General features: G+C 40.1%; 1 protein-coding gene across 3 annotated transcripts in view; it reads left to right on the top strand.

Moving 5' to 3' along the window:
- The first annotated feature begins 1,161 nt into the window (after nt 1–1,161).
- The window catches only part of RAB10 (RAB10, member RAS oncogene family), a 46,686-nt gene continuing 27,884 nt past the window's right edge, over nt 1,162–19,963 (top strand). For 2 of the 3 annotated variants that reach the window (XM_036435012.2, XM_036435011.2), the window contains exon 1: nt 1,162–1,848. In XM_036435012.2, coding sequence (XP_036290905.1) covers nt 1,722–1,848 — 127 coding nt within the window. In that variant the 5' untranslated portion in view covers nt 1,162–1,721. Of the gene's footprint in view, nt 1,849–9,974; nt 10,015–19,963 lie in introns of those variants that run through there. The other variant, XM_045580619.1, reaches the window with a different exon arrangement.

Here is a 19,963-nt window from a genome sequence, read left to right as displayed (position 1 = left end):
GAATCATGAATGATAAGAGAATCATTGATTGGCTGCCTCCTGCACGCCCCAAAAGCGATCAAGCCCATAATTCTGGGCATGTGCCCTGACCAGGAATCCAGCCCTGACCTCCTGGTTCATAGGTCCAGGCTCCACCCCTGAGCCATGCCAGGCTGGGCTGGAGTATGAATATTTAAAATTACAGAAAGGAAGAAGAGGAAAGGGTAGTAGTTATAAATAAAACTGATGGGAGAGAGGAAGGATGTAAGGCGCCTGAAAGGAAAGTGCAAGAAGAGACAGTGTAGGGTTGTAGGGGGGTTGGCTTCCCTATCCTTCAGTTTTGGACACTGGTGGTTCGGTTTTGGCGGGAGGCGGGGGACCTGCCTTCTCGGTACAGCGCTCTTTGGCTCTCCGCATTCTACATGGACGCCCAGGCCCGGGGCGGGTGCTCCGTGGACAGCACCGCACCGAAGGTTCCACGTGGTGGGCAGGTTCTCCCAGCGCCCGGGTGCTCCTCAGCCTTCCACTCCTCGCCCTGGAAGGCCGATGACATCATGCCAGTCAGAGCAGCAGTGTGGCCGGATTTTTCTTTTCCAACCTCTGGAACGCCAACTCTTTGCTCCTTCAGTAAAACGGGAGGTAGCTTGCATGGTTCCCCTGTCACGACTAGCCCACGACGGAAGGCGCACGCCAGGATGCGTCGCATGTTAGCAAAGTATGAAGTGACCTAGGCGCTGCGTGTACCAGGTTCAGCTCTACAGGAATCCCAGGAAGCCCTTGGTCGCTCGCTGTACCCAGGGCAGCTCGATACCCGGTGACACACAGCCCGGAGCATCCTCAGCGCAGCGGGCAGGTCGACCCCGGGAGGGAGCAGTGAGGAGCGGGGGGGGGGGGTAAAGGGCTACTCCAGCCTACCGCGCCTGCGCAGTTGCTTCGCAGCGCCACCCCCCACGGGGCACGCTCGTTCCGCCGCGCACGCGCACCCTATCGGGCCGCCAAGGGGAGCGCACCCGTGGCCTCGCCCTCTCTCGCCCCGCCCCTTTCGTCTCTATCCGGCCTGAGGCTGAGGCTTGGAGACCCAGCGCTCCGCCCCCCCGCCCCCGGCTGCCCCACTCCCACACACACCCCTGCGCGCATGCGCAGAGGCGGACCTCCGCAGGGCGGGCCTACGTCCTTGCGTGAGTCAGGCAGCGCGCACGCACGCCGGCGTGAGAGGGCACGGGGGAAAGGTGGCTCTGGCCGGGGCGGCTGGGCTTCCTGTGGCTATGTAGCTTGAGCTCTCGGCTCGGGGTCCTCCTTTGGCTGCCATCGCCGAGTCCTAGCGCGGAGTTTCGGCTCGGGAGAGAGACTGTCTTCCACGCGCCCCGCGCTCCCTCGACGACGGCCGAGCTCGCTGGCTCGCCCGTGGGAGCGGTCCCGGCCGAGCAGCCCTGAGGGGGGGAGGGGAGGCCATTTTGTCCCGACCGACTCCCCGGAACCGGGCAGAGCAGCGCGGCTGGGAGAGGCTGCGGAGCCGCGGTCGCCGCCCTCGGAAGCACCGATCGCCGCCGCCACCACCGCCGCCGCCTCTGGTGCTTCCTCGACGAGGCCGTTCGTAGGTCGCCCTCTCGAACCCTCCTTGTTCCCACGCCTCCCCGGTCCTCCGGCCTGAAGAACACACCCGGGCCAGGAGGAGTTGGCCCTGGTGAGAGGGACCGATCCCCTGGGGCCGCCCGCGGCGAGCGCCCGAGCCGCTCCTCCCAATGGCGAAGAAGACGTACGACCTGCTTTTCAAGCTGCTCCTGATCGGGGACTCGGGAGTGGGCAAGACCTGCGTCCTTTTTCGTTTCTCGGACGATGCCTTCAATACCACCTTCATTTCCACCATAGGTAAGACCCAGCGGGAGGGTGGTGTGTGTGTGTGGCCTGTGCAGCTGCAAAACCGTGTCTTTTTCACTCCAGACATCTTGCTTCCCAGAATATACACGCCTTTGTTTCAGTGTTGCCGATCCTAGGCGGAAAAAAAACACACACACACACAACACAAAACCCAAGTTACTGTTTCAATCTGCACCGAGCTCCTCACTGGGGCGGGGTCTTCCCAGGCTTTTCTCTCCGGTCTTCTGCTTTCGAGTCTCCCATTCTGCTCCAGTGCCTGTTTGTTGTTACAAAATAGGCAGCATGCACGGTTACTGTTTCTTTAAGCGGCTGGACTGTCTTTTCCCCCATATTTATGTCGGCCTTCCTTAGGTGTCTGTATCGGGAGGGGGCTTTATTGTAATGGTGGGGATGGAAGCCGTCGTAGTCAGTCCCTTGGTAAAGGCCTGATTTATATACTTCAGGGTAAAGAGGAGATTCCATATGGTCACCACTTAGAGTCAACCTGAGGGTTGTTGGGGTGAGCAATCCTTAAAGCCAGTGAGGGGGGAAAGAGAGTTGGGCCTCCATTGACTAATTCATTGATGTGTCAGGCAGTCGGAGGCCCTGTGCTTGGGGTGGGACCGTGGCCTGTGTGCCTCCACAGTGCCTTCTGGGACGCCACAGAAGCGGCAGTCTCAAGGGAGATGCTCAGTTTTTGTCTTGTTTTTTTCTTCTCTTCCTCTCCTCCCCCCACCCCCCCAACTTTGTTTTACTTTATGCTAGAACTTGCAGGAAAGTATTTTGCCAGTCCTAACCCTAGGGCTTCTAAATGTACTTTCACCTCATGTTTCAGAATTACTTCTCTGTAATTCTGAAGATGGACCTTTTTAGAATCTGTTTCCCATTTAGGAAAAAGAAAAGGGAAGGCTCTAGGAAAGTCCCTTTTGACTTAGGTTCGGAAAGTTAGTGGCGTTCCCACAGATTGTTAAAGGAATCGTATGTGAAGCCCACCCCCAGTAAATACCTTAAAGGACACTTGGTTGCCTCTGTCACTTGAAGGCCAGCACTGGGTCTTGGGACAGTGCAATGAAACTCTTTAGAGAGAGAGAGAGAGAGAGTGTGTGTGTGTGTGTGTGTGTGTGTGTATGCGCGCTTTAGTGTAACTAGATTTATATTTAGATGATTTTAAAAAGTAACTGCAGTCTTCTTTGAACTCTGGAAATTGTCAAACTTAAGCTGATATCATACAATGTATATCATTATTGAAGTCGTTGATTTGGATCTCATATGACATATATATCAACTACTTAATTCATTCTCATAAAATAAGTTGTATTGACATGAATTGAGCAAGTGATCATTTAAAATATATTATTCTACTCCCTCTTTTTTGGACGGGGAGTGACAGCCTAATAATTGTTTCCTGAGTATTTTACTGTTCTCTTGACCTCTCCTAAACTTCGTGAAACTTAGAACTTGTCTATATGCCTGTGGGTTAGCACTTCCTACCACTAAGTTTACTTTTAATATTCCACTTCAGTTGTAGCTGAGTTAGGTGATTAGATAGTTAAGCAAACATTTACCGAGTACCTAATGCTCGGCACTGTTTTAGGCACTAGTGATAAGTGATGATAAGAGACCCCTTTGGGAGCAACTGGTGAGGACATCCACCTTGGGGTGTGCCAAGTGCTACCTTAGGGGTAAGCATAGGAAGGAGGGGTGACTAGCCTCAACCGCGGGAAGTCTGTGTTGGCATGCGTGGAGATGATGTTAAAATGAAGCCGCCTGGCTGGGAAGCTCAGTTGGTTAGAGCATCCCTAAAAGCCAAGGTTTCAGGTTCGATTCCTGGTCAGGACACATGCAAGAGACAACCAGCGAATGCATAAACGGGTGGAACAACAAATCGATGTCAGTCAGTCTAGCTCTCTCTCAATTCCTCGTTTTCTTTAAAATAAAATAAAATAAAATAAAATGAAGCCTGAATGACAGATAGGAATTGGACTAGAGGGTGGGATAGAGCCTTTCTGGGAACGGGAGTGGAGAAGAAATCTGTAGTGAGATCAAGGATTTAATTCATGGGATCACCTTTAACCTGCCATTGAAAAGGGTTGGGTGGAGAGCAGGAAACAATCATTACCTCCCTCTACTCCTCTCTTTTGTAATGGGTGCACATTCCACTAAAACATAATCCTGTAAGATAATGACGTAAGGTTTTTGTGTTGTCCTTTTGCGTGGGAAAATGTGTGATGGTTTTGGATAAAGCCTACTGGGTTGGAACTGTTGGCAGGTTAATGGGACTTTGGCACTTTGGCAAGTTACTTAATCTCTTTCAGTTTCTTCTTTAGTGTTAATGATAGTGTCTATCGCATAGGATAGTTATAAGGATTTTATGGGCCAGTGTGAGTAAAGCCCCTAGCACAGCGCCAGGCACTCTTAAGGGGATGGTACAGATTAGCTATAAATAGAATATGTGACCCTTCTGCTGCTCAGGGGTGGCAGAATAAAATATTTTCTGGGTTGAATGTCCTACACAAACGGCCACCCTCATATTTGTAAGTGCTCAGCTAAACAATTTCACTTTAGATTCTGAGACTCACATTTTGATATAAAATGTATGATATGTTTGATTTTTTGTTATATGGTTTGTTGAACAGTGTAAGTTGAGAAATGAATAAATAAATATAAAATTCTGAGTACAATTCATGTATTAGCTCTGTGTACAGGTTTAGAAGTCTACTATTGTCTTAAACCAGTGCTGTATCCAAAAGAAATAAATGTGAGCGATAAAGATAATATTTTTTAGTGGCCACATTAAAAACGTAAAAGATGCCCTGGCTGGTGGTTAGAGCTCGGGATGCGATCTCTGTTCCCAGTCAGGGGCACACGCCAGGATTGCAGGTTTAAGCCTTTGGGGAGTGAAGCATGTGGGAGTCAACCAATTGATTTGTGTCTCTCACATAGATGTTCCTCTCTCTCTTTCTCTCTCTCCCCCCCTTCCTCTCTTTTTTTACCTCCCTCCCTCCTTCCCCTTATCCTTCCCTTCCACTTTCTCTAAAAATCAATAGAAAAAATATTCTTAGGTGAAGATGAACAAAAAAAAAAAACCTGAAAGAATTTAATAATATATTTTTGCTTACTTTATTCAGAATGTTTTATTTTGTAGTTAATATTAAAGATGGTTGACATATTTTACATTCTTTTTCTCTAGTGTGTATGTTATACTTACAGCTCATTTTAATTTAGGCACATTTTAAGTGTGGCACTTGGCTACCATATTGGACAGTGCATGTCTATATAGTTTGTCTAAACTAACCAATTGCCTAATGTGCAGATAACTAGAAATACTTTAAAAAAAAACCCCACAAAACTAAAATATTCTCTAATTATAAATGACTAGAGGCCTGGTGCATGGATTCATGCACCGGTGAGGTCCCTCAGCCTGGCCTGTGCCTTCTTGCAATCCAGGACCTCTTGGGAGATGTCAGACTGCCAGTTTCAGCCTGATCCCCGCAGGCCAAGCTGAGGGACCCCGCCGGTGCACAAATCCATGCACAGGCCTCTAGTATGCATATAAGATCTTTGGTTAATCTCTTCCCCGTTCCCTCTGAGATTCATCAGTCTGTTCCATGTTTCCATGCCTGTGCATTGAGCATCTGCCCCCTAATGGTCAGTGCACGTCATAGCTAGTGGTCAGACAGTGGTTTAGGCTTTTATATATAGAGATAGTGAAACTTGAGTTGTCGCCTAATTGTGAAAACCTCCTGAGGTTTGAATAGATGTTGTTATCTGGCAGGTTCAGATGGGCCAAATTATTGATATAAGGAAAGCCATCATTTATTCAGGCATGGCTATATCAGTTACTTATTGGTTATTGATTCTTGGAAGAAATAATTTTTATAGGCTTATGGTGCTTTTTTTATATTTATTTATTTATTTATTACATATTTTATTGATTTTCCCCCCCCCCTCCCTCCCACACATCCCCTCCCTCCCCAGAGTTCCATGTCCATTGGTTGTACTTATATGCATGTATACAAGTCCTTCAGTTGATCTATTATCTCCCCCAGATCTTCCTCCCCTCCCCGCTGAAGGCTTATGGTGCTTACTTACAGTGTCCACAAAGACCACTGTATTTAAATTTTTCTGTATATTTTCAGTTTCCCACACATCTATATTAGAAATTATGTATGATATTCATAGTAAGATTTATTGCAGATGGTTGCAAAAACAAATTACTGGTATGTTCCACACTCACTAGTTTCAAAGTGAATAGAAGGACAGTAGAAACTCCACAAGGGCAGAAATCTTTGTCTTTTATTTATTTATTTTTTTTTACTGACAGATATTAAGCACTAGAAGAGTCCTTGCATTTCATAGGTACGTGATAAATAATGGTGGAAAACAGGCAGACAGGTAGTACAATCAGGATTCACTAACACAGAATTGGGGCTGGTTTTATTTTAATATTTTCCTGTCTACCTACTTCCTGAGTATTATATATGTGAAGTAGATTGGGATCAGATTTTACTTAAGAATATCAGCTGTTTGGCTAATACCCTGTTTCCCTGAAAATAAGACTGTGTCTTATATTAATTTTTTCTCCCAAAGTTGTGCTAGGTCTTATTTTCAGGGGATGTCTTGTCTTTCCATGCACTAGGTCTTATTTTCGGGGAAACACGGTAGAGTAATTTTAGGGTAAAACTGGTCTTGGAAATTCAAAGATTGAGAAGTATTTGCTAAATAGAGTTACTGGTTTTGAATGAGCAGATTTCAGTGGATGATCGGACCCTCTTGGCAGTAAAGCTCAGGAAAGCATTACCCTTTAGTGATGATGGCAATTACATAGACTTGTCCCAAAATAGAAATTTTTGGTGGGCTGTTTTATTGAATGTATACCTTTTGGTATTGTTAATTCTCCTTACACCTCTAGATTATTGTTACTTTTTTAAAATTTACATATTATTGATTTCAGAGAGGAAGGGAGAGAAAGTGATAGAAAAGAGACATCAGTGACAAGAGAATTATTTATTGATTAGCTGCCTCCTGCATGCCCCCTATTGGGGATCGAACCTGCAATTCAAGCATGTGCCCTGATCAGGAATTGAATCGGGACCTCCTAGTTCATAGGTTGATACTCAACCACTGAGCCGTACTGGCTGGGCTATTATTACTTTTTCCAAAGGGTGTATTTTTCATGGGAAATAGAGTCTCTGGGCTTTGTATAAGAAATTAAATTGGTAAAGCCTCTTGCTCCTAGGAAAAGTATAATAAATGCATCCTTTTTGTTGTCTTTCTGGGTGTTTTTACTAAGTTTTAGAAGAGTAGGGTGGTTTCACTAATCTGCATTTAAGAACTGGTTGGTTAAATTGAACTGAGTCCATTTTATATGGAGAAGCTACTTTTTAGAGAAATGAGTAAAACCTTTGTCATATTAAACATGTCTGTGCTTTGCTGTGATACTCAGGCAGCAAGTGGCTCATGCTGCAGGAATGCCAGAGTGCCTAAGGAATTTCTTTCATTCAGACACATATTTTTAGGATTGATTAAAAACTATTCAGACATTTTCCGAAAGAAGATATACAAATTACCAAGAAGCACATGAGTAGATAGATGTTCTACATCAGTAATCATTAAAGAAATGTAAGTCAGTACCACTATGAGATTATATTTCACACCAATTAGGATGACTGACTTATAAAAATGAGTTTCCTCATACAATTACCTGTTCAAGTGCTTGCTTTCAGTTATTTTAGGTATATATACCTATAAATGGAATTGCTGGATCATATTATAGTTATATTTTTAATTTTTTTGAGAAATCATCATATTGTTTTCCATGGTGGCTGCACAGTTGTACATTCTCATTAGTTCTGTACCCAGGTTTCAATATCTTCATGTCATCATCAACATTTGTTGTTACCTGTTGAACAGCGTTATTCACAGTAGCCAAAATGTAGAAATAATTCAAATGTCCAAGGATTAATGGGTACATGAAATGTAGTCTTTACATAAGGTGGAATATTATTCAGCAAAAAAAAGAAATGAAATTCCAGTATATGCTACCACGGTGTTTGAAAACACTGTGCTAAGTGAAACAGTTCAGATACAAAGGGACACATATTATGTGCAGTCACTTATATGAGATACTTAGAATAGACAAATTTATCAAGTAGAAAGTAGTTACCAGGGCCTGGAAACTGGGTCATGTGGAGTTATTTATTGCTTAATGGATACATAGTTTTATTTATTTTTTATTTTTTATTTTTTAATATATTTTATTGATTTTGTACAGAGAGGAAGGGAGAGAGATAGAGAGTTAGAAACATTGATGAGAGAGAGTCATCTATCAGCTGCCTCCTGCACACTCCCTACTGGGGATATGCCCGCAACCAAGGTACATGCCCTTGACTGGAATCGAACCCGGAACCCTTCAGTCCCCAAGCCGAGGCTCTATCCATTGAGCCAAACCGGTTTCGGCTGGATACATGGTTTTAGTTAATGGGGAATTATTGCTTATTAGGTAGAGATTTCATTTTGGAAAGATGAAAAGGTTATGGAGATGGGTAGTGATGGTGGTTGCATACCAATGTGAATATATTTAATGCCACTGAATTGTACACTTAAAATTGTTAAAATGCCATTTATGGGCATCTAAAGTCAAATTAATAGAAACAGAAAGTAGACTGGTGGAAGGTAAAATGATAGTCCCCGAGGACAAGGGAGGTGAAATAAGAAATGGTTATAGAGTTTCAGCTTTGAGAGATGAAAAAGTTCTGGAGATTTGTTGCACAACAATGTGAATATACTTAACACCACTGAATTCTACACTTAAAATGCTTAACATGGTGAGTTTTGTTATGTATATTTTACTACCAAAAAAAACCAAAACAAAAACCCCCCAAAAACTATTAAACACTTAATCCAACTCTAAAAAGCATTTGATTACAGAAGCTAGCTCCTCACTATCCCATGTAATAACTAGTGTTAACCAGTGGTCATGGAGCCCAGAGGATCCAATGGTATTTTTCCATGCTTAATGTCACTCTCTGGTCTGCATCTTTAGATGTTGAAGGAAGTTTGTGTGTTTTTTACGTGTACTTACATAGAACTCCATGGAATGTTAGAATCACAGAATATTAATGCAGGAAAGCTCCCTATAATGAATCTTAAGAATCAGTAAACAGTCAGGTGAAGTAATTTTCTAAATATTATATGAAAAACTTTTTACTAGAATTTATATACAGTCCTATTCATAGCCCCGTTTCTCATTCTAAGAATTTCATTACTTTACGCATATGGAAAAATTGATAGGATGATTCTGCTATTTGTTAATTTCATTTGAAAAGTAGAGTTGCAGTATTTTTGTTCTGTGTGGTTTTGTGTGTGTGTTTTTGTTTGTTTTTGACGGAAGTGGAAAAGTAACAGTCAGCCTCAAATATCAAGCGATTTGCTCAGGTTACTTATTCTTTGCAAATTTAGAGCATAACATAGCAGAGCTGAGCTGATAATGTTAGGGATAATTACTTTCTTTTCAAGAATTGTGGTGTATAATGGTGTACAAGATATGGCAAAGGAAATACTGATATTCCTGTTTGATTTGTAAAGTGGAAAGAATGATAGAAAAAATAATGGCATTCTGTTTTAAGTTTTAAAAGTACAAAGCTGCCCAGTTTTTTCTGTGGTAGCATGTATGGTGAATAGAGAAGCAGAGCCTTGTTGTGTTAATTTACAATTGTTATTTAGCACAAAATACAAATTGTTTGATTGGCTAGTGAGATCTGCATGGGAAAACTGCTTATGGAGATAGGTCATAAAGGAAGTTTAAAAGAGCTTCAGAGGGTGTTGCGGTTAACAGAACATTGTCTAAATCCATAAAACTGATACAAGTCTTGTAAAGGTCATGGATTTACTTCCTTTAAATAATGTTGGAAATTAATGGAGTAAGTAATATGGATTATAAGAAAAGGAATTTGAAAAGATTATTAGAATAAAAATTTGGTGAAGAAAACTCATTTGAAGGGAAATCCAAAATGAAGATTTTTTTTGATGACAGTGCCATATAGGGTTACATGCAAAAGTGGTTGCTTGATATTTATTCTTTTTTCCAGAGATGAAAAATAATATGTTTTTGAGGAATACAGCAACTGGTATTGGAACATTAAGTTTCCAGTATGACCCAGAAACAAAGCATCCAAGGTTGTAAAACATTAGAAAATGGAAAAAATGTTATTCTGGAGACTCAAAAAAATACAACATATCAAAATCAGACAGAGGACAGTGTTGATTTGTCTTTTTTTTTCATATCAATAGCAATGCTTATGCAGAATTTTTTTAAATGAAATTTTTATTTAAGGCAATTGTATATTCATATGCAGTTGTAAAAAATAATACAGAGAGCTCCATTGTACACTTTGCCTAGTTTCTCCCAATGGTAACATTTTGTGAAACTAATTACAACCAAGATATTGACATTTGTTGTAGTGCACTATTTTTATTCAGATTTCCCCATTTTTACGCGTGTGTGTGTGTGTGTGTGTGTGTGTGTGTTAAATTCTCTACAATTTTATCACAGTGTAAGTCACCATCGCAGTCAAGATACCAAACAGTTCCAAGGGACAAGGATCCTGGGCATTTTTTTTAAAAAACATATTTTTACTCATTTCAGAGAGGAAGGAAGTGGAAGAGAGAAATAGAAACATCAATGCTGAGAGAGAATCATTAATTCTGTACATCCCACACTAGGAATCTGGCCCACAACCCAGGCTTCTGCCTTTGACCTACTGGTTCATAGGTTGATGCTCAACCACTGAGCCACACTAGCTGGGCCTGGGTATTCTTTTATAACTATACTAGAGGCCTGGTGCATGAAATTCGTGCATGGATGTGGGGGGGTTCCCCTCAGTCCATCCTGTACCCTCTGCAGTCTGGGACTGCCCTGGGGGATATCTGACTGCCGGTTTAGGCCTGATCCCCACCTCCAACTGTCTCCCCCCCCCCCTCCCCCCGGCCTGGTTGCTCCCAACTGCCCCCCTCTACTGGCCTGGTATCTCCTAACTGCCCCCACCCCGCTGGTCTGGTCACCCCTCACTGCCCCCTTCCACCCTCCCTCCCCCAGCCTGATGGCCCCATGCAGCCTGCTGTTTGGTCATTACTATTACTATGAGGGCATCCTGACCAATTTGCATATTGCCATTTTATTAGTATAGACCAGAGGTCTGGTGCATGAGATTTGTCAAGGGTCTCAGTCTCTGCTGCTGCCACGGCTGCCTCTGCCTTGCGGGCCCCCCCCCCTCCGTTTCATCCTGAAGGACATCTGGTATAATTAGCATATTAACCTTTTATTATTATAGACTAGGGGTCCAGTGCACAAATTTGTGTGCCTTGAAAGGAGCTGTGAGCTGCTCATACAAAATAAGAGCCTGGATAAAGTACACCAATCCTCAAGTACTAAGATTGTCAGAGGATAATTCCTTTGAAATGTGACTGGACCAGTTTTGAAGATAAATATAAGGATTTTTCCATATTGAAGAATACCTTTAAATAAGTAATCTATTTTAAATTGATTCAAAAGGGTTTGCACAGATGTGTAAATGTCAGAGCCATAAATAGCACCTTGTGAAACTGGCTTATTCCTAACCTTTAAGATGGACTTTCAGGAGGTCAGCCATGCTCTAAACTTAATATGCCTGCTGAAGAATAGTGGGCTTTTTATTTATCTGTATTTTTTTTTTTTTTTTAATCCTCACTGGAAGACATGTTTAGAGAGAGCAAACAAGAAGGTGAGGGAGGGAGAGGTGAGATAGTTGCCTCCTGTATGTTCCCTGACCAGGAATTGAACTGGCAACTTTTCCATTCACAGGATGACACTCAACCAGTTGAGTCACTCCATGGCTTTAAATGTTAATTTTAAGGAAAGCATTATAGCCTAACTTAATTTCAAGAGTAAATAATTCAGAATTTTTGTTAATTTGTTTTTGACTGTTTAAAACACATCTTCCTGAGAGCAGTGTTGTCCCATGCCGGCTTGAAATTGCATAATCATATGTTGTTTTGTAGATTTTGAAATCTACACCTTTCTGTACCTATATGGTATTTGTGTTAATTTTTTGTCAGAAATGCTTTTATGTACCTATTATGGCATAATACATATTAAATTATCACCTATTATATATTAACTCTTATGATCTATTATTTTCCATTTTTGGCATTTGTTGGTATTCAGTTTTTGAGTAAATACTCAGAATCTGAAGTAAATTATTTCATTTTCAGACCTCAGAATGATTGGTTCTGGTTTTTGGAAAGAAAAAAAAATTCGTTTGTGAAGTTCCAAGGACATTTATCTGGGTACTGTTAATACTTAAATACGGAGAATATGACTCTTGCTGGGCATGTGATAATTTTGCCATTGGCAAACAAACTGAGAAAGAACTTTTAGTTTTCTCTCAAATTAACTGTACTTACTTAAAATACATTAGAACAGTGCTAAATTTTAGTTCATAGCATGTGTCTGGTAATTTCCAGATTTTAAAAAAATTGTTGTAAATGAAAATACAGCAGACCTTTTTAAGTTAAAAATACTACTTTAGAAAGTGGTGGTTTGGGAAACACTTTTAATGGCTTATTCTAACTCTTTTGATAGAGTATTACAGAAAGAAAATTGTTGACAATAAAAATAACAGGTACATATTTCCTTGTGATTAAATTTTTTTGGAGTTAGTGGTTGAAATCTGGATTATGGTGAAAAGTCTTTTCAACCAGTGTAATACCAAGGGATTTTGGTTATTTCAGTAAGCACTTATCCTATATAATAAAAGCTTAATATGCAAATTGTCGCCTCGGGAGTTTGGGGAGTTCAACCACTCGCTATGACATGCGCTGACCACCAGGGGATGGCACAGAGGGAAGGAAGGCCCCACCCAGCATTTGGCAGCCAGGGGAAGGAAGGCCCCTATCAGCCCTGACTGCCAGCCAGGTCTAGGGACCTACCTGTGCATGAATTTCGTGCACCAGGCCTCTTGTTGGGTTTACCGATACTAATAAAAGTGTAATGTGCTAATTAGACCAGACAGCCGAACGACCTTTCAGACTTCCTAAAGGCTGTGAGGGCCGAGCCTCTTGCACGAATTTCGTGCACTGGGCCTCTGTATTGTGTATAAAGGGCATGATGCTTGTATAGAGATGAAAAGAAAAAAATATGAAAGTTTCTCTTTCAAAGAGCTCACAATTTAGTGATCCTGTTGCTCACCTAACTGTTCAGTAAAATGTGTAAAATTATAATACAGCTATGTAAAGATGTGTGAAACAGGAGGGCCTGGTAAGTTCTGATTGGGAGTATAGGCATCAGAAGAGGTCATAAGCTGAACCTTAAAGCATGATTAGTAAGGTGCAGAGTTTGAGGACTATTTTCAGAGGGAACAGAATAGGAATGTAGTTGTTTGTACATGATATGTTTGGAGATTGCGGGTAGTATAAAGAGGCTAGAGTGGAAGATGTACAGGATATAAATTGTGGCTGGATTGGATTATAGAAGGTTTGAAAGTCTTGTTAAGGAATTTGGATTTTCTAAGTTATGAAAAGTTTGAAATAGAGGACAGTGATTTCAGATAAAAGATAGGACCTTTTTGTATGAAATGTGTGCTTTATATACTTAGTGTAAAACAGAATATGAAGAGCTGCATATTAAACTATTAACATGGGAGTTCATGGAGGCAGAAGATTTGCAAAATGCTGGGTAGAATCCAAGAGAGAGATGATGAGGATCTGAGCTAGGAAGGTAAGCATTAAAATATTAAAGAAATAGAGTTGGCCCAGGCAGTGTGGCTCGATGGTTGAGTGTCTACCTATGAACTGGGAGATAACGGTCTGGTTCCTCATCAGGGCATATGCCCAGGTTGAAGGCTCGATGTGTGCAGGAGGCAGCCGATAAATGAATTTCTGTCATTATTGATGTTTCTGTCTCTCACTCCCTCTCCCTTCTTCTTGAAAATAAAAAATATATATATATTTTTAAAAAGAAATAGATTTGAGTTAGTGTAATTATATGTTGGGGACAAGATTGGAGCAAGGGATCAGTTAGGTTTCTAACTTGGGCAACTAGTAACTGATAATATCTAACTGAAATAGTTTATAGTAGGTGACAGAAGGTTCCCTCTTATTTGTGAATTCATTTATATCAGTTCTCTAATCTGTATAAACTATTGGATAGGTTGAGGAATGAACTGTTCAGTTAGGGTGCTAGGTCATGGGGAAACCATGAACAAAATTGAGTATGCCTGATGACTGGAGTGATCATCTAATTCAGCGTTTTTCAACCGCTGTTCCGCGGCACACGGATGTTGCCTGGTGTGCCGTAGGTGCAGACAAGACAAGAATTTTATAATTTTTCACTATTTTGTTTACTTAATATTTCATAATAAAGTAATTATAAAATACTTTCTTTGTGTTTATTTGATTCCTATTCAAGAGAATTACTTTATATATAGTCAATATAGGCACAGAGTTAAATTTTTTAACATTTTCTAATGGTGGTGTGCCTCGTGATTTTTTTCATGAAACAAGTGTGCCTTTGCCCAAAAAAGGTTGAAAAACACTGATCTAATTTATCATCCAAACTGGAACATATTGAGAGTAAAAGAGTGTGCTAAAGATAGTTACATTATTTGTCAAAATGTATGTATTTACAAACCCTTGTTTTGAGGGCTTATTTTTTTAAAAATATATTTTATTGGTTTTTTACAGAGAGGAAGGGAGAGAGAGATAGCTAGAAACATCGATGAGAGAAAAACATTGACCAGCTGCCTCCTGCACACCCCCTACTGGGGATGTGCTCGCAACCAATGCACATGCCCCTGACCGGAATGGAACCCGGGACCCCTCAGTCCACAGACCGACGCTCCACCACTGAGCCAAACCAGCTTCACTAAGGGCTGATTTTTTTTTTATTTTATTTATTTATTTATTTATTTATTTATTTATTTTAATATATTTTATTGATTTTTTTTGCCCCCTCCCTCCCTCCTACACATCCCCTCCCTCCCCAGAGTTTTGTGTCCATTGGTTGTACTTATATGCATGTATAAAAGTCCTTCGGTTGATCTATTATCTCCCCCAGATCTTCCTCCCCTCCCCGCTGTAATTTGACAGTCTACTTGTTGATATACTGTCTCTATATCTATCTTTTGGTTCATCAGTTTATAATGCTCTTTATTATCCACAAATGAGTGAGGTCATGTGGTGTTTCTCTTTCATTGATTGGCTTATTTCACTCAGCATGATGTTCTCCAATTCCATCCAGGTTGCTGCAAATGATGAGAATTCCTTCTTTTTTATGGCAGCATAGTATTCCATTGTGTAGATGTACCATAGTTTTTGGATCCAATCATCTGCTGACGGACACTTAGGCTGTTTCCAAATTCTGGCTATTGTAGATTGTGCTGCTATGAACATAGGGGTGCATATATCCTTTCTGATTGGTGTTTCTAGTTTCTTGGGATATATTCCTAGGAGTGGGATTACTGGGTCAAATGGGAGTTCCATTTTCAGTTTTTTGAGGAAACTCCATACTGTTCTCCACAGTGGTTGCACCAGTCTGCATTCCCACCAGCAGTGCACGAGGGTTCCTTTTTCTCCGCAACCTCGCCAACACTTGTCGTTTGTTGATTTGTTGATGTTGGCTATTCTGACAGGTGTGAGATGGTACCGCATTGTTGTTTTGATTTGCATCTTTCGGACAATTAGTGACTTTGAGCATTGTTTTCATGTGCCTTTTGGCCTTCCTTCTGTCTTTTGAAAATGTTCTATTTAGGTCCATTGCCCATTTTTTAATTGGATTATTTATCTTTTTTTTATTTAGTTGTATAAGCTGTTTGTAGATGTTGGAGATTAAACCTTTATCAGTGGTATCATTTGCAAATATGTTCTCCCACACTGTGGGCTTTCTTGTTGTTTTGTTGATGGTTTCTTTTGCTGTAAAAAAGCTTTTTATTTTGATGTAGTCCCATTTGTTTATTTTCTCTTTAGCTTCCATTGGAGGGCTGATTTTTATTGAAATACTTAATACTGTTTTTGTCTATTCAAAAACAATTTTCAAAAATTATTTTAAAAAGTGAGTATGTGTCCCTGGCCAGGTAGATTAGCTGGTTAGAGCATTGTCTTGACACACCAAGGTTGCAGGTTCGATCCCCAGTAATCAACTAATGAATGCATAAATAAGTAGAACAACAAATCAATATTTCTCCCACTATTGTTATGTCTCGCCCCCCCCCCCAAAAAAAAAAAACCCCACAAAAAAACATGCACACAAAAACCTCGGTATGCATTTTTAAATAGACAATATTATTATTATTTTAAATGAATGTAGCTGAAACCAATTTGGCTCAGTGGATAGAGCGTCGGCCTGCAGACTGAAAGGTCCCGTGTTTGATTCTGGTCAAGGACATGTACCTTGGTTGCAAGCACATCCCCAGTGGGGGGTGGGGAGGGCTTACAAGAGGCAGCTGATTGATGATTCTCATCGATGTTTCTAACTCGCTATCCCTCTCTCTTCCTCTCTGTAAAAAAAACAATAAAATATATTATTTTTAAAAATGAATGTAGCCTTGGCTGAACTGGCCCGAGCACCAAAAGGTCTCTGGTTCGATTCCTAATCAAGGGCATGTGCCTGGGTTTCTGGGCTCACCACTCCTCCTCCCTCCTCCCCTCCCTGAGAAGATATTTTCCTCTGGTGAAGATTAACAAAAAATAAAATAATACAAAAAATGAATGCATTCGTTAGAGCAAACTTTTTTTTTTTTGTATCAATACAGTATTTGACTTAAAATCACGATCCACGAAGAATATTCTTTTTGTCATTCATATAACTATTCGCTATATCTCTGATGCCATGTCTCTTGTAAATTTATGAAGAATGTTTTTTTCACATGGTTGTGTTGCTTTTTAAAAAGTAGAATTTTCTGCAGTCCTCTAAGTTATATTTAAGGATTGATAAATTGGAGATTGTAGATGCTTTGATTTGGTACTTCCTGTTTGCAATCTTTTATTTTCAATAACTGCAATTTACCAGAGACCTCAAAACCTTAAGACATTTTGGGTATTTCAATAATTTGAAGACTTTAATACTTACAATGGATTTAAAAATGTAAACAAAATTTAGAAGACTCATTTATAAGAATTTACAAAGTAGTTCTTTACAGGTTCAAAAATTATCAAAATATGATTGGTAATACATGCAATAGAAATCGTATACTGCCTTGCATGCTAGTGTGTGGTAATTATTGGGTTGATAATAAATTTTATAGTTCAGTCACTATTTCTAAATTTTAGCTTATCTTTTAGTTGGTAGCATATTGTAACCTTTTTGTATGCAGTTATGAATAACTAGAGGCCCTGTGCATGAATTCATGCATGGGTGGGGCCCAGCCGGCGTGCCCCAATCAGGGCTGATCAGGCAGGGCCAGCCCCTGCCCTGGGTCAGTCCCGTCCACTGGTTGAACTCCTGTTGAACTCCCAGTCGAGGGGACAATTTGCATATTAGGCTCTTATTTTATAGGATGTGTATTCTGCAGTCATTCCAAGTATGTTTTTTGTTCTGTAGGATTTTTTTATTTTTCTTTGCTTAGTAGGAATACTGTTTTTACTATGATACTAAACCACTAGAATTTGTATTCTCATTATCACTAAAAGAAAAAAAAAATTACCTTTAGTGTTATATACTTTTTATTGAATTCACAAATAATATTCACAGTATAGTGATATCAGATGTTTTACCTTCAACAGAATGATTCCATGAATTGGATAAAAGATACCATGCTATTAATGGGATGATGGTTTTTCTTTTTGAAACATGTTATACACTTGAATCTGTGATCTCTTTGTGAAGTTCTTATGGTAATGAATCTAACAGATGAATAATTATTCTTTTTTTTAATGGGCAAAAAATTGTAGAATTGGAAAAATGAAAAATCAATTCAGAACACTCATTTGATTAAAGTTAAGCATTAGGATGTTTTGTAAAGGCATCTTTTGCAGCTGTATGTTTTCATCTTCAAACAGTCTTACAGTAAATACTAACTTTTAGAATAAATGCTGTTGTTCAGATTTGTTTCTTTATGTCACTGTTGTCACTTTAAATATAAACTTTCTCTGAGTAAATTGTTGAAAAGGCTTATTGCAAAATACCTAGATTAGTTACAAATGTACACTATAAAATAATGATAAAATCATTGTAGCCAACGCATTTATTCTCTGTATATCCTGAAAGAACTGTTCATGCACATTTCATGTATACATACAATTTTCCATGTTTTCTACTTATTCCATTGACTGGTAACCTGATGACTTTTTTTGCATCTTGTTGAAGCAACAGTTTTAAGCATTCTCTTCCTAGCATCTGTTAAGACCAGAAGGAGTTGGCTGCTTTTTATTATACTTGATATCAGCTTGCTGTGCTGGAAGGGGAAATGTATTTTGCATTTGTAGAGGATTGAGAAATAGGGACAGGTTATCGCTGGTAATCTTTAGATTTGACTATGTGTTACTTTACTGTTTATATTGCACATTTGTCTCACATAACAATATAAGACCTTGGCAGAATTTTTAGTACCAATTGAAGGTCTACCAAACCCTCTCCACTTTAATTTTTTTGTCCCCCCCATTTATTTATTTTTCCATTTTTTTAATTGTTTGAAGGATTACAAATAGTAGTACCTATGTCTCCCTTTTTCCCCCTTTGACTTTCCCTACCTCCCCCCCCCCCATATGCCTTCACCTTCCCTCCGTTCCCCCATGTCTTGTATTCATTGGTTATGTTTATATGCATGCATACAACAGCCCCCCACCCCCAACTTCCATTGTCTCCACTTACTTTAAAGCAACTGTGTTAAGGTGTAAAACCTGAAGCAGTTAATACATGTGGACGGGATGTTGGAAAACATGACAAAGGAAGACTCTCTGGTCAAACAGATTTAGTGATCCCCTTACTTGCAGCAGTTTGGTGGGATGATAAGTATTCATCAAATAAGCAAAAAGACCAAACCAGAAATGTGAAATCAGAATAAATGGAGGTTCTGATTCTTAATCTACTATTTCAGGGAATGGGAAGGTGGATCAGGAAATGCTCTCCTAAGAAACTGACATTTATGCCGATATCTGAAATGTTATTAGAAGTAAGGTAGGAGAAAAGTAAGGTAGGAGAGGAAGGACATCCCAGGCAGAATAAATAGTCACAAAAAGGTCCTTGGTGAGTAAAGTAGGCTTTTGAGTTCAAAAACTGAAAAGAAGTCTGTGTTGTTGGTGTGAGTCAGGTAGGGAGAACAGAAACAGATGCTGAAGAGCAGGTGTTGGCCAGATCATGCAGAGCCTGGTAGTCCGTGCTAAGGATTTGAATCTCATCAAACGTTTGAGAGGAATGTGACATTTAAATTTAAAAAAAGATGGCTGGCCCAGATAATATGCAGAATGGATTGTAGTTGAAGTTTCTAGTTCAGTGGTTGGCAAACTGCGGCTTGTGAGCCACATGTGGTTCTGGCCCCTTGAGTTTTTAGCAAAGGCCAGCTTAGGAGTACCCTAACTAAGTTAATAACAATGTACCTACCTATACAGTTTTAAGTTTAAAAAATTTGACTCTCAAAAGAAATTTTAATCGTTGTATTGTTTATATTTGGCTCTGTTGACTAATGAGTTTGCCGACCACTGTTCTAGATAAAGATTTATCAAAGATGTATTTAAGCTCATGTATACATTGAGTGATTTAATCTTTAAGGAGCACGAGAAACTGTATAAAAGGACCTATCAGTGACTATGAGCCTTTAATTTTTCCTGGAAATGGTCTTTTAATGCCAAATATATTAAAATATTGAGCCAAGAGGAAGGGTTCTAATCAGAGTTAATTTAATTTGTGAGCTTAAGCAAGTCATTTAACCTCAGAGCCTCTTTCTATATTTGTAAATTGGGCATGTTAGAGAAATATGTGTTTAACTTAATAGTGTTAATCTCTTAACTCTTGTTAACATATGGGCTGAGTCTTGCTGAGTCATTTTTCTCAGACTGTGTGGGCAGGGTTTAATTAAAGCCAGCTAAGCAAACATACCTCTTTTGTAGAAGTTTTATGTTTTATATTTTGTTTTTAATAATTTTTTTTTTGGATAGC

The sequence above is a fragment of the Pipistrellus kuhlii genome, unplaced genomic scaffold (assembly GCF_014108245.1).
Source record: "Pipistrellus kuhlii isolate mPipKuh1 unplaced genomic scaffold, mPipKuh1.p scaffold_m20_p_13, whole genome shotgun sequence".
Taxonomy (NCBI): domain Eukaryota; kingdom Metazoa; phylum Chordata; class Mammalia; order Chiroptera; family Vespertilionidae; genus Pipistrellus; species Pipistrellus kuhlii.
This window is presented reverse-complemented; position numbering and strand designations above follow the sequence as displayed.